General features: G+C 37.5%; 1 protein-coding gene and 1 long non-coding RNA gene across 6 annotated transcripts in view; one reads left to right on the forward strand and one right to left on the reverse strand.

The window, feature by feature from the left end:
* Positions 1 to 2955, reverse strand: part of LOC133644661 (uncharacterized) — a 117353-nt gene extending 114398 nt beyond the window's left edge. For all 5 annotated transcript variants that reach the window (XR_009824808.1, XR_009824810.1, XR_009824809.1 and 2 more), the window contains exon 1: positions 2562 to 2955. This is a non-coding gene — a long non-coding RNA (uncharacterized LOC133644661). The remainder of the gene's footprint in view (positions 1 to 2561) is intronic.
* A 261-nt stretch (positions 2956 to 3216) lies between these two features.
* Positions 3217 to 14230, forward strand: LOC133644720 (diencephalon/mesencephalon homeobox protein 1-B-like). Its single transcript, XM_062039432.1, has 5 exons — positions 3217 to 3380; positions 5140 to 5307; positions 5408 to 5586; positions 5645 to 6050; positions 12574 to 14230. Exons 2-5 carry the CDS (start codon positions 5154 to 5156, stop codon positions 13008 to 13010), a joined length of 1176 nt encoding a protein of 391 aa, XP_061895416.1. The 5' UTR covers positions 3217 to 3380; positions 5140 to 5153; the 3' UTR covers positions 13011 to 14230.
* The last annotated feature ends 1703 nt before the right edge of the window (positions 14231 to 15933 follow it).

Consider the following 15933-nt stretch of genomic DNA (forward strand, 5'->3'; position numbering starts at 1 on the left):
AAAGTTATAAATGACATCCGTCTAAACACAGACTCTGGCAAAACTTCAGTATTAATGCTTTTGGACCTCAGTGCTGCATTTGACACTGTCGACCACTCAATACTTTTGGACAGGTTGGAAAACTGGGTGGGGATCTCAGGCACAGTTTTAAGCTGGTTCAAGTCATATCTACAAGATAGGAACTATTTTGTTTCCATTGGTGACTTTGTATCAGAACCAACCAACGTAACGTGTGGAGTCCCCCAAGGTTCAATCTTGGGGCCGACTTTATTTAACATCTATATGCTCCCACTAGGACAAATCATGCAAAATAATAACATTGACCATCATTGCTATGCCGATGACACCCAAATCTATGTAGCGCTATCACCAAATGACTATCGCCCCATAGATCTTCTGTGCCAGTGCATTGAGCAAGTCAAACACTGGATGTGCCAAAATTTCCTACAACTAAATGAAGATAAAACTGAGATAATTGTTTTTGGTGCTAAAAAAGAAAGGTTTAAAGTCATCCAACACCTTCAATCACTGTCCCTGAAAACCTCAAATAAAGCCAGAAATCTTGGGGTTATTTTAGATTCTGATTTACATTTCGACAGTCACATCAAATCAGTAACAAAATCGGCCTACTATCACCTCAAAAATGTAAAAAGACTTAGAGGGCTCATGTCAGCTCAAGACTTAGAAAAACTTGTACATGCCTTTATTACCAGTAGGCTAGACTATTGTAATGGTCTCCTTGCAGGTCTTCCCAAAAAAACTGTCAGGCAGCTACAGCTTGTTCAGAACGCTGCTGCTAGAGTTCTAACAAAGACCAAAAAATGTGAGCACATTACACCAATTCTTAAATCCTTACATTGGCTCCCTGTACATCAGAGAATAGATTTCAAAATCCTCCTGCTCACATATAAATCACTACATGGTCTAGGGCCCAAGTATATCACTGATATGCTCCCACTATATACGCCCTCTAGATCACTAAGATCTTCTGAGAGCAATCTGTTAGCGGTTCCAAGAGTAAACTCAAATCAAGGGAGATCATCATTCAGTCACTATGCAACACATAGCTGGAATAAACTTCCTGAAGATGTCAGACTCTCCCCAACTCTCACTACTTTTAAAACTAGACTGAAGACTTTTATGTTCACCTTAGCTTTCAGCTAAATCTTTTAATCTTTTAACTTTTAACGTCTGCACTGTTTTTATTTTTATTGTCTGCATTTTAATTTTGCTTTTATTTTCTTTCATTTCACTTTGTTGTCTGTGAAGCACTTTGAGTCTGCCTTGTGTATGAAAAGCGCTATACAAATAAAGTTGCCTTGCCTTGCCTTGCCTACATTATTTTCGGTACATTTGGCATCTTGGATTCCACTCCATATATGTCTAAATTGTATGTGAAATATCAAAATACAAAGAATAATGACATTAGTGCAGGGGTGTCAAACTCATTTTAGATGGGGGGCCACATGGAGAAAAATCTACTGGTAAAATCACGGCACGATAACTTAAAAATAAAGACAACTTCAGATTGTTGTCTTTGTTTAAAAATAGAACAAGCACATTCTGAAAATGTACAAATCATAATGTTGTGGGGTTGTTTTTTTACACTTACATGTTGCGGTTAATAGTATTCTATCTTTGTCGTTATTTATATGTTCTGAATAAATTATGTGACATCAGTCAACTCATTGATGTTAATTTTCAATCTATCAAGATAAAAAAAATCAAAATCAAATTACAGTAAGTTATTCATGTAGTTTGATCATTTTTCTCGACTGATGTACTAACATCATGTAGTTTATTTTTTACATATGTAGCATCATCTACAAAGATACAAAGAATCGCTACATGGGGACACATTCAGAACAGCTGTTTTCAGGTTAATTTTTATACTTAGCAAACTCATCCCGTGGGCCGGATAAAACCTGTTCGCTGGCCTGATCCGGCCCTCGGGCCGTATGTTTGACACCACTGCATTAGTGGGTTGATGACCGATGATTAATTTCTGTTAAAAAGTTGACTTGGGTTTTAATTTATTTATAAAGACACTGAGCAGATGTTCGTTCACTTTAAAGTTCTTATTTTTTGGAGGCTGGCAAAGTTAATCCTATTGTTGCTTTTCTATATGGGCCAAAAGGCAGTGCAGTGCAGCTGTGTGATGGTTAAAAAAAATGGTAAAGCAAATACCGAAGTAATAAATTAAGGTTTTAGATTTTAAAAATAGATTAGCTAATAAGAAACAGATGCGTATAGACAGTAGAACAATTTAAATTACAATGTAATTAAAAAACAAAGCGATTAAGTAGTTATTTCTTTTTCCCACGCTGCCTGTGTAAAAAGTGTCCAAATATCCCCAATGAAGTTTCATCTCCCCCTTTCTTTTGTCTCTCAACTCGACAAAATATATGCAAGCTTTACTAACAATTTAAAAAGGGCTACTTCTTTTTTGCTGCCCTTAATTCCAACCTAAACGGTTTTTCCTCGGGAGAAGAAGCCTTTTGAGGTGGGGGGGGGGGGGAACCTTGAAGAGGAGCGGGGCATTATTGTTTTAATCCTCTTACCAGCAGTCATTTTAAGACATTTTTTTGGAGGGTGAAACGGCGTCTTGTCTACCAAATCCCATGGCGAATAAATCCCTCGGGGCCCGGCCAGGCGGAGCCGCTGAAGGCAAGGAGACCAGCGTCAGCAGCCATGGGTCGCCATTTTACATCGCACTTCCGGCTAAATTAACCTGAAAATTAAAAACATCATCCGAGCGATTTATTATAGCAGCGGGTTTTAATCATAAATAAAACAATTTAAATAATCATGTGTGTCTAGAACTAAATAAAAATAATTATCATATACAGGAAACGATGCTAAATATGAGTTATAATTTTTCTGTAACTTAAGTCCAACAACGTCTAATGTGTTCAAGTAGATATTTGCTAAGTAAAATACAACTAAGGGATTTAAAAAAAAGGAAATATAAATATTTTTAAAGACACTGTTTCCAATTATGTACTTAGCCTTTTACGAGGGAGATGTGGCAGGAAAGTGCGGATACGAAACTTTTCAGCAGCGCAGGTGGGGGAATCACAATACGCTCAGGAGGCGGGGCTACAAGGTGCCGAGCGGGCGACGTGATTGGTTGAAAGCGCGTCACGTGACTCTGCCTACTGCTCCTTAAAGGCCGGGCGATGGCAGCTTTAGCATCCTCATCACTTGCAACGCGAGGATGAACCGGGATATCTTTTTTTAAATATTATTTTTGCTTAAGGATACTCACCGACGCCCCAAAAAATATATAAAATATGAATTTCAACCAGAGGAATTTCGAGGAGACCATTTAAGGAGAGTAAAATATTGGATATTTCACTTCATAAAAGACACGTCAAGAGGTAAGGTGAAATTAAAATGTTTTGGTTTTTTTTCAAATGACGTTAAATTCAAATAAAATGTATACATATTTATTTCTCGCAGAGTTCCCAGCATTAAAAATAAACAATGTCTCATAACATGTATATTATTTTTTTAAGTGTCACATTGAAACTGGATTAATCTATTTTTTTTTACGTAAATGAACCATTTTTTATAACATATACACAATTTTTTTTTAAGTGTCACATTGAAATCGTATTATCCAATTTTTTTACATTTTTTATTTACGTTACTTTATTTGTCAACGTATTGGATGCAACTTCCACGTACACGCGCGCAGCCTCGCCTCAAGCCATATGTAGAAATCATAAATCCACGGCAATTAGCATAATGAGGGTTAAATCACCGCCCGAGGCCCAGAAAGCATTATGTTGACCCCCCCTCATATTTTTTTTTTTTAAATGTATCTTCAAAAAAATGGTGCAGATTACACGAATTCTGCTTGCGGCTCATGTAGTCAAATAATAAAAAGCAGCGTGGAAAATGTTCTATTGTTGTTAGATTTTTGCTATAATAAAAAAGATCCACTTCCACGCGTCACTCAGGTGATAAATTAACAGTTCCAACCTATTTGCACGCGCATCAGACAGGAGGGGACCACCGGGACGAATCCACGCAAACGTGTCAGTGGGCCTGCGGGGCGTCTGGTGCGCGGACCGTTATCCGTTCATCAACAGCAAAACAAAACGAAAATGGCAACAACAAAAAAATACACTTAGATAAAAATAAATAATAGCTGGTAAAAAATAGAAATAAGTGTATGAAGATGTATTATTATTTTTTAAAAGGACTTTACCAGAACAAATGAACAATATGAACATAACGAATTAAAACGTGATGACAAATAAGTGTTTTTACAAGACATTGATAGTTCAATTTAATTCCTGCATGTAGAAATAATCATATTATTATTATCATTATTATTATTATAGTTTTTGTTTTTGTTTTTTTACAATATGTTTTAAATGAGGGGAATATGACCTTTCTTAATTTCATTTAGAGCAAATAATAAATATAAATAAATATATATATGGATGGATGGATATATATATCAAATATAAAAATATATACAAATATAATAAAAATGTGAAGAAAAACATGACATCCACACTAAATAATTTAAAGCATCTGCAATAATTTAAAGCAAGATTTAATTAAAATATTTATTTTGAACGAACTGGGACTATATATCCTCTTAAAAAAATGCAACCAAAAAGACAAGACAATTACTAAATGCAATTGAAGCATTTAATGTGAACGAAATGTAAATAAATATCTTTGGAAAAAAATACCAAATTAAATAAAATGTAGAAAAATTCATGATAAACAGCCTTTTTTTTTAATTAGCAAAAAAAAAAAAATTGGCATTTATAATTTTCACATAAAGAGACCATTTTCATGTTTTTCACTAACAACCCAAGTAAAGTAAAGAAGCTTGAGATCACATCCATCCATCCATCCATTTATTTTCTACCGCTTGTCCTATCTCAGCTTGAGATCATATACTTTATTTTAAACATTCTCCATTAAATAGATTTTAATTTTAATTTTACTGGTGTAAAGCACTTTGTGTTGCAACTTGCATGTGCATGAAAAGTGCTAAAGTTGGACTGATTGATAATATTGACAATAACCCCGATGGCATTTTCTCACCGGACCGTTTAAAAGCTGGACTTAATTGTCAAAAGCCAGACTCTGAGCTTCTTTCCGCACCTGCAGAGAGGTCAGAGGTCATGCAGCACTACGGGGTGAACGGCTACTCCCTGCACGCCATGAACTCCCTCAGCGCCATGTACAACCTCCACCAGCAGGCGGCGCAGCAGGCCCAGCACGCGCCCGACTACCGGCCGTCGGTGCACGCCCTCACCCTGGCTGAAAGACTGGCTGGTAAGTATCCGCCGCTTGTCCGCCGTCGCCCCGCCCCCCCCCTGACGTGATAATTAAACCTGCCGTGTCGCTTGTTTCCTCAACGGCTGCACATTTCAAGACATCATCCTGGAAGCCCGCTATGGCTCGCAGCACCGAAAGCAGCGGCGCAGTCGGACGGCGTTCACGGCCCAGCAGCTGGAGGCCCTGGAGAAGACCTTCCAGAAGACGCACTACCCCGACGTGGTCATGAGAGAGCGCTTGGCCATGTGCACCAACCTGCCCGAGGCCCGCGTGCAGGTACGGCGCTCACAAGCATTTTGACCTTTGACCCTCCCTAACTCGGCGCTGTGGTCAGGTGTGGTTCAAGAACCGGCGGGCCAAGTTCCGCAAGAAGCAGCGCAGCCTGCAGAAGGAGCAGCTCCAGAAGCAGAAAGACGCCTCCGGAGCGACGGAGGCCTCGGCGGAGGACGCCAAGGCCGACGTGGCGCCCTCCTCCGCCGTGGCGCCCGACGCCCGCACGTCTATCTCTCCCTCGTCCTGCCCCTCGGAGACGGAGAGGCTGGCCGCTCAGCCTCAGCCCGGGGAGACGAGCGTGGAAGTCAACGTCACCTCGCCCGAGCCGTCCGACAGCGAGTCGGCGGCCGAGGACAACGGGGAGGAGGAGCGAGTGAGGGCGAGGACCAGGGATGATGTGCGCGGGGACGCGGGCGTGCACCCTGGCAGCAGCTCGCCGTCCTGCAAACCACTCAGCCCGACGTCAGGTACAAAACCTTTTCTACGTTCTTGGCTATCGTACAAGTTAAAGTACCAATGATTGTCACACACACACGAGGTGTGGTGAAATTTGTCCTCTGCATTTGACCCATCCCCTTGATCACCCCCTGGGAGGTGAGGGGAGCAGTGGGCAGCAGCGGTGCCGCGCCCGGAAATCATTTTTGGTGATTTAACCACCAATTCCAACCCTTGATGCTGAGTGCCAAGCAGGGAGGTAATGGGTCCCATTTTTATAGTCTTTGGTATGACTCGGCCGGGGTTTGAACTCACAACCTACCGATCTCAGGGCGGACACTCTAACCCAGGGGTGTCCAAACTTTTTCCACTGAGGGCCGCGCACGGAAAAATTAAAGCATGTGGGGGCCATTTTGATATTTTTCACTTTCAAACCATAACAAATGATATGCATTTTTTATTTATTTTACCTTTAGGGCTCCCGGGGACCATAAAGGGTCTCTCTCAGTCATTAAAATGTTAAAAATAAGTCAGATTATTATTATTTTTTAATTATTTAACGCTTACAGTAAATATCTATATCAACTTCAAGTTGATATAAAGTAATACAAATTTAAAAAAACGTTTTATGGCTTTTCTGTCAAAAACAACTTAGTTTTTTTATAGTAAAACTGAAATATGCAGTATTTAGTAATTAGAGCCCTAAAAGATCAATAATGCAGGACATCATTGATTTTAATTATTTCATATTTTTGAGTAATCACAGTGAAAAGATAAATAAAAAATCACTGAATATATTTGGGATCCAAAAGGTGCCCCACTCATAAAGTGATACATTTTTATTCGGTTTTTCTTTTACTTTCAACACTTAAGTTACGAGATCAACTTTAGATATATCTGTAAATTTTATGCTGGAACTATAATTTTGTTTGTTTTATGTGCTTTTGTCAAAGAAAACTTTGATGTTTTTATATGGCTACTACACAATATATGCAATATTTACCACATAAAACATTTTAAAGTGAAATACTTGAAGTAATTGTAGCCCTGAAAATAATTCATTGTAACATGGATTTTTTGTCATTATTTCTTTTTTTGAGCAATGGCAAAAAAAGAAAAATGAAGAAAGACAAAAGAAAAAGAAAACAGCCTGCATGGCAGCTTTTGTGTCAACATTGCAACTTTTTTTCGTTAGATTTCACTTCATTCCACTTTTTTTAATGTTCTTTTTTATTTTTACAATAGTATTTCCAGAATGTGTGGCGGGCCGGTAAACAATTAGCTGTGGGCCGCAAATGGCCCCCGGGCCGCATTTTGGACACCCCTGCTCTAACCAGAAGGTACAAGTGTAAAAAGAAGCTATGTGGCACAACACAGCAGCAACAGAACCAATGTTGTAATAGCACTGAAGCACAAACTGCTGAGCCAGCATAAATACACTGCAAAAAGTCAGTGTTCAAAAACAAGAAAAAAAAAAAAAAGAGGGGTATTTTATTTGAACTAAGCAAAATTATCTGCCAATAGAACAAGAAAATTCGGCTTGTCAAGACTTTCCAAAACAAGTAAAATTAGCTAACCTCAATGAACCCAAAAATACCTTAAAATAAGTATATTCTCACTAATAAGTGCACTTTTCTTGGTAGGAAAAAAAAAGAGACCTTTTTGCTCAATATGTTGAAAAAATATTCTTAAATTAAGTAAATGCTAGTGCCGTTATCTTGACATAATGATATGCATACATCATGATTTTTTTTTTCATGCTTGAAGTAAGAAATTATTACTTTAAAAAAGTAGTTTTCTACTTGTGAGTGTTGATGACACAGCTTTGCAACAGTTGATATTCTAGTTTCAAGCATGTTTTACTCAATATAGGTCATCAAATGTCAGCAACAAGCGGTAATATCTTACTGAGATCATTTAGGACCAAAACCCTTAAAACAAGTAAAACACTCTAACATAAAAGCTGCTTAGTGAGAAGAATTATCTTATCAGACAGAAAATAAGCAAATATCACCCTTATTTGAGATATTTAATCTTACTTAGATTTCAGTTTTTGCAGTGTATCGCAGGAGTTTCACACCAACAACTGAGCAGCAACATTTTAAAGCGCATACCGAAAATTCCTGGTATACTGCCATCTTGTGCTGGTAATAACAAAACTACATTAAGAGGTTGTCTACAGCCACGACCGTTAATACCATTTTAATTAGAGACTACAGTATGTGAATAATTGTATATGTGGCATCAATCGTAACATTTGCAGCGCTTAACTGTCATACAAGAGTAAAATTAGGGAATTTCCAATTAGACATTCAGGCTGCCGATTCTGATAACGATACATGTGATCAATATCGATCACATGTATTAACTGTACATTTTTCAATTTATTAATGGTGGGTGTGAGTGACAGTTGAACAATTCCAACACTCTATTTAAACTAGTTCCTTATTCTTTTTATCGCATACATCTATTCAAGCCAAACAAAGTCAATAGTACACAATAACAAAACAAAGATCGGCTATCTATTATTCATTGATATCATGTTTGCCCTCAAAGTCCTTCGGCGTGCAGGTACTTATTCTCTGGATTTGTAAACAAGAACAAAAACAAACAAAACAAATATTTTGAGAAAATAAAAAGAGATTTAATCACTGTAGTATGGATTGATACCCTTGGTGTCTACACTACCAATTTGTGGATCGATTTGCCCTCCTATGTGTGTACTGACTGTGACAATGCAAAGTTGTTGTTGTATTATCTTCTCTCTAGACCAGTGGTTCTTAACCTTGTTGGAGGTACCGAACCTCACCAGTTTCATATGCGCATTCACCGAACCCTTCTTTAGTGAAAAATAAAATGTTTTTTTTTTTGAAATTCAAGAAAAAGTCATGTTTTTTTCACTGGTGCACAAAATGAACCATGCATGAACATCACCTAGTTTAAAGAACAAAACCAACACAGTTCATGAACTAAAAACAAATTACACACCTTACACACATTACCATGAATTGATTAACGTGGACCCGCGACTTAAACAAGTTGAAAAACTTATTCGGGTGTTACCATTTAGTGGTCAATTGTACGGAATATCTACTGTACTGTGTATTCTCTTCCTTTGCAATCTGCTAGTAAAAGTTTCAATCGATCAATCAAACAACCTGCAAATCAGATGGAAAACTAGAGGGAACATTGTTTGGGGGTATCCATAATACGCTGATAGGGAGAAGGTTTTATTTACACGATAAGTCGGATGTGTCTTTACCTCTGTGGCGGAGGCTCCGCCGAACCCCTGAGGCCGACTCACCGAACCCCTAGGGTTCGATTGAACCCAGGTTAAGAACCACTGCTCTAGACTCTTATTAATCTGCTTGCTAATTTCCTCTCAATAACTGTTTACTTTCTGCTTTAACGCGGATCAATCTACACTTCTTAAACTTTACTAAGCACATATTTTTTCAGTTTTTTAGCTCGGCTTTTAGCATGCCTACTCCTGCTTAAGCTTGATGTGTAACATGTTTAGCCTTCTCCTAATACTTGATAATAATACTTAAAATATTAAGAAATGCAGTTTATTTGCCATATTGGAGGTAATTATTGTCAACTTAGATGGTGCTCCACACGGTGTATGGAGATACACAATTAGCTGCTAGCTTGTAAGCTGAGAGGCTAAAAATAAATACAATATTTGCCAAAGTGATCGGCATTAAAAGGCAATTGGGATCACCTACTTTTTCACGAAAATCGCCCAAACTGATCTGCGGTCGAACGATCGGCACACGCCTAGTAAAAATAGGCCAAGATACTCACCCATAACTTGAACATGCCATTTCTCAAAACCCCTGCCTCCTTTTACGTTCCATTTCGGGTTCTATATGGTCATCACATTTTTTTAATACGCACGTTGACTTGCCTGTGGCGCCCTCCTGTGGTGCTCTTTATTAACTGCACAGGCAAAAATATGTTACAGCTTAAAGTTAAAGTAGATAGTCACACACACACACTAGGTGTGGTGAAATGACCCTCTGCATTTGGCCCATCCCCTTGTTCCACCCCCTGGGAGGTGAGGGGAGCAGTGAGCAGCAGCGGTGGCCGCGCTCAGGAATCATGTTGGTGATTTAACCCCCAATTCCAACCCTTGATGCTGAGTGCCAAGCAGGGAGGTAATGGGTCCCCTTTTTATAGTCTTTGGTAGGACTCGGTCGGGGTTTGAACTCACGCCCTACCGATTTCAGGGCGGACACTCTAACCACTAGGCCACTAACTTTGTCTTTCAAGAATAAAGAAACGTTAAGAATTGACACATCTCACTTTAACATACTCAACGGTTATGAAGGAAACATAGTAAATGATGGAAACCATTCGTTTCCAGGTCAAACTGTAGCCATACAAAAATGAAAAAGTTTCAAGTAAATATGTACTTGCCATAAAAGTGTAAAAATAAGTTAACCCAAAGTCAACAGAATGCGTACTCACGCTCAACTCTGACGACGGGTGGCAAAGGTACGGCGAATGGGAAGTTACTGCTCGCTCAGGCACAGCTCCTCTATGGTCGTCATCACATTGTTGGCTTTGGTGCCCTCCTGTGGTGACATTTGAAATAAGTACACAAACTCAACAAAAATTCAAAACGCGTCCCACTGTGTATACCTTTCTTCATAATTTTTGGAGGCAATATTTCTAGAATGTCACTTTATAACTTAATGAATCCTCCGTTGAAATACTATAATTGTATCGCTGCTCCGTCATGCTGCTCACAACCACAAGGGGGCATACAGTACAGGCCAAAAGTTTGGACACCCCTTCTCATTTCAATGCGTTTTTCTTTATTTGCATGACTATTTACCAGTGGCGGGCCGTGTGTTTCCCACCTAGGCCTTCAGTGATGTCCGACTTCAATGATTACCTCTCAAAATACCATCATTTATGTCACCACATGGCCATTGCTGGGGAAATACTATACAGAAACACATTTATGCACTACTGGGCATTAAATCACACCAACAGTGTATTTTTTGGCGCATTTAAAAATCAATAAACCCGCATCAGCAATTAAAACACATCTTATGTGATACTGTCAAAATTAAAATAGCAAAAAAACATATTAAACGTGAAAAAATAAAGAAATAAAATATCTGAACTAACAATCTGTAGCCCCCTTTCGAGCTTCACACCACTGCTATTTACATTGTAGATTGTCACTGAAGGCATCAAAACCTTTTCAGGTGACTACCTCTTGAAGCTCATTGAGAGAATGCCGAGAGTGTGCAAAGAAGTAATCAGAGCAAAGTGTGGCTATTTTGAAGAAATTAGAATATAAAACATTTTTTCAGTTATTTCACCTTTCTTTTGTTAAGTATATAACGCCACATGTGTTCATTCATAGTTTTGATGCCTTCAGTGACAATCTACAATGTAAATAGTCATGAAAATAAAGAAAACGCACTGAATGAGAAGGTGTGTCCAAACTTTTGTTCTTCTTTCACTACTTTCTTTTACACAAATCCCAACAAAATACTTATTTGTGGTTGTTTTTTCTGTTATAAAGTAAATATATCTTCTATGATTTGTTATTATGTATTTAAAAGCATCGACATGGTCTAAGGCAGGGGTGTCCAAACTTTTTCCACTGAGGTGCCGCACATGGAAAAATTAAACAATGCGAGGGCCATTTTGATATTTTTCATTTTCAAACCATAACAAAATATACAGATTTTTTTTTTTTACCTTTAGGGCTCCCGGGGACCATAAAGGGTCTCAGTCATTAAAATGTTAAAAATAAGTCAAATTATTTAAATCTTTTTATTTAACGCTTACAGTAAATCTCTATATCAATTTCAGGTTGATATGAAGTCAAAAAGGCCTTTTTTGGTCAAAGACAACTTTGTTTTTTATAGTAAAACTGAGATATGCAGTATTTAGTAATTAGAGCCATAACAGATCAATAATGCAGGACACCATTGATTTTAATTAATTATTATTTTTGAGTAATCACAGTGTAAAGATAAATAAAATCCCACTAAATATCTTTGGGATCCAAAAGGTGCCCTACTCACAAAGTGATACATTTTTATTAGTTTTTTTTAAACTTTCAACACTTAAGTTACGAGATCAACTTCAGATGTATCTGTCGATTTTACGTTTCTACTATTTTGTTTGTTTTATGCTCTTTTGTCAAAGAAAACTTTGATGTTTTTATATGGCAACCACACAATATATGCACTATTTTTCCCACATAAAACATTTTAAAGTGACATTTTTGCAGTAATTGGAGCCTTGAAAATAATTCATTATAACATAGATTTTTTTTGTCTTTTTTTTTTTGGAGCAATGGCAAAAAAAGAAAAATGAAGAAAGACAAAATTAAAAAAAACAGCCTGCTTTGTGTCAACATTGCAACTCCTCATTCCACTTTTTTAAATGTTTTGAAACATTTTTGCAATAGATTTTCCAGAATGTGTGGCGGGCCGGTAAGCAATTAGCTGCGGGCCGCACTTTGGACACCCCTGGTCTGAGGTGTAAAGATGTTACTAATAAAGTCCTCTCCCTGTCTCCCAGATTCCCCCCTGAGCTCGCCCGCCCTGCCGTCCTCCAGCAGCGTGACGAGCGGCCTGTCCCACAGCAACTCGTACGCCTCGTCCCCGCTCAGCCTCTTCCGGCTGCAGGAGCAGTTCCGGCAGCACATGGCGGCCACCAACAACCTGGTGCACTACCCGCCCTTCGACGTGAGCGCGCCGCCGCCGCCGCCGCCTCCCTCCTCCCTGCCTTACTTGGGCATGAACGTCAACATGGCGACGCCGCTGGGCTCGCTGCCCTGCCAGTCGTACTACCAGACGCTGTCGCAGGCCCAGCAGGTGTGGAACAGCCCGCTCCTGCAGGGGGCGCCGGGCGGCCTTCCGGGAACCCTCAACAGCAAGACCACCAGCATCGAGAACCTGCGGCTGAGAGCCAAGCAGCACGCGGCCTCGCTGGGATTGGACACGCTCCCCAACTGATTCCTGTTCCAGCCAGGCCCACTGGGACCCCGGCACAAAAACTCAGACGGACTTCTCGGTTTGACTTTCTTCCTGCTGGGAGAACATCATGGACTTTAAACATTGATCATGCTTGTGACTCTTGTTGCCTCCATTGCTTTCGCTGCACAAATATGAAATACTCTCCAAATATGCATGCAGGCTAGCAATGTTTACAGACGTAGCGTTGCCATGGCACCAGCTCAAAATAAACTATCGGTCAGTGTAATCATCCGAAGTATCAATATGGCTGTTTAAATTCAATTGTGGCTTTGAAGTGGGAGTAAAAAAACAATTAGGGCTCCCCCTGCTGCAGGGGTGTCAAACGTATGGCCCGTGGGCCGGATCAGGCCCGCAAACAGGTTTTATCCGGCCCGTGGGATAAGTTGGCCTAGTTTAAAAATGAGCCGAAATTTTTGAATGAAAGAAACTGCTGTTCTAAATGTGTCCACCAGGTGTCGCAATAGCAATTATTTGTATCTTTGTAGATGCTACATATGTAAAAAATAATAATAAACCACATGTTAGTGCACCAGTCGAGGAAAATGAGCAAACTACATGAATAACATCCTGTAATTTGATTTTGATATTCTTTTCTTTTTATCTTGATATATTGAAAATTAACACCAATGAGTTGACTGATGAACATTATCACATAATTTATTCAGAAAGTATAAATAACTACAAATAAAGATAGAATACTATTAACCGCAACATATAAGCGTAAACAAAACAACATACATTTTTCAACAAAAATAACAATCTAAAGTTGTCTTTATTTTTAAGTTATCGTGCCGTGATTTTACCAGTCAGGCCCACTTGGGAATAGATTTTTCTCCATGTGGCCCCCCACCTAAAATGAGTTTGACACCCCTGCCCTACTGGAATGAATGTACACGCCAATCAACTCCTAACATGTCTTCAGTAGTAATGTAAGCATCAAATATCTACTGTGTGGACCATTAAAACAGGTGATCAAATGTCACCATGGCAACAACAGCAACAACACCCCCATCCAATTACAAGCAAGTGTTCTCGCCAAAATACAACAAGTAAGCAACGGCGGCATTTTGGACAGCGGGTGAATACGGCTGCTGCTGGAAGAATGAAAGGCCAACTGTGTATTATATATCGCTGTAGATTTAAGATGTGAGTACAAAGTCAGTAATTTATCTGTGAAATGTAACGGGAATAAATCCGAGCCTGACAAGGATTGGTGTTGTAAATGGGTTGTACTTGAATCGCGCTTTTCTACCGTCAAGGTACTCAAAGCGCCGCTGTATTTTGGGAAATCTTCGCCAATTGCAGCGCTTAGCTTCTTTTTGCACTTGCACGACAGTTCAGGATGTTAAACAGTGGGATGCTTCAATAATGTTATGCATATATATATACATATATATATGCATATATATATATATACATATATATAATGTATATACTGTATATATTATTTGGCAGTTAAAAATGTTCAAATGTTACCTAAAAAAATAAAAAGTTAAGACTTAATTTTTTCCTACTAAATTTAATTGTCCATATATTTAAAATTATATTTTTTGGAAAGGATTAAAATATATCTTCTAAATTATTTTTGTAATTTTGAATATATAAACAATTATAAAATGATAAATGAATACATTCTAATAAGAATGTATGTATATTTTTAATTCAAAACATTTTTCACTGCATTTGTGTGACACAGCCGAACATTTGCTCTGCACACACATCACCTTTGATCTCTGCTATACTTAAGTGTTTTTGTCTTTTTTAGAAATGTGAAATTCTTCTAAATTTAACTTTAAAAAAAAGAAGAAATAATAATAATAAAAAATACATTTAATTTAAAAATAATATACATTTTAACAAACAGATTTTTTTTTTGGAAAAGTTCAACTACATTTTTGTGACGGTGTGTCGTCACAAAAATGTACGACACATAGTCGTACATTTCCTCTGCACACATATCACCTTTAATCTCTGCTATACTTAAGTGTTTTTTTCATTTAGAATTTTTAAATTCTTGAAATTTAACTTAACCATTTAAAAAAAATAAAAAAATTAATACATTTAATTTTAACACACAGCCGAACATATTCTCTGCCCACACCACCTTTAACCTCTGCTACCTTAGAGATAATTTTATTTTAGAAATATTAAGTTGTTGTAAATTTAAACATTTTTAAATGTTAAATATATAAATAATAATGAAATAAATGTGCAAATTTTTCATGTAAAGTTCAACTACATTTGTGTGACATCTCCTATGCACACACATCACCTTTAACCTCTGTTACTTTAGGGATTATAATTTTTTTTTTTAAACCTTTATTTTGTGTAAATATTTTTTATTTATTTCAAATATATAAATAATAAAATAAATAATGAATAAACATTTTTTTAATTAATTTAAATTCCAAATTTAACACATTTACAATGTAAATATTAAAATTTTTGTGACAGTGTTTGACACATTAGCCCTGCACACACATCACCTTTGACCTCTGCTACCTTAGGGATCATAATTTTTATTTAAAACCTTTAATTTGTGTAAATATTTTTCATTTATTTCAAATATGTAAATAATAAAATAAATAATGAATACATATGTTTTTATACTGATGTAAATTCTAAATGTAACACATTTGTAATGTAAATATTTAGATTTTTGTGACAAACAGTGTTTGACACATTAGCCCTGCACACACATCACCTTTGACCTCTGCTACTTTAGGGATCATTATTTTCATTTAAAACCTTTAATTCGTGTAAATATTTTTATTTTATTTTCAAATATATAAATAATAAAATAAATATTGAATAACAATTTTTTTATTCATGTGAATTCTAAATTTAACACATTTGTAATGTAAATATTTAAATTTTTGTGGCAAACAGTGTGTGACACATT

The sequence above is a fragment of the Entelurus aequoreus genome, linkage group LG27, assembly GCF_033978785.1.
Source record: "Entelurus aequoreus isolate RoL-2023_Sb linkage group LG27, RoL_Eaeq_v1.1, whole genome shotgun sequence".
In the NCBI taxonomy this organism is placed as follows: Eukaryota; Metazoa; Chordata; class Actinopteri; order Syngnathiformes; family Syngnathidae; genus Entelurus; species Entelurus aequoreus.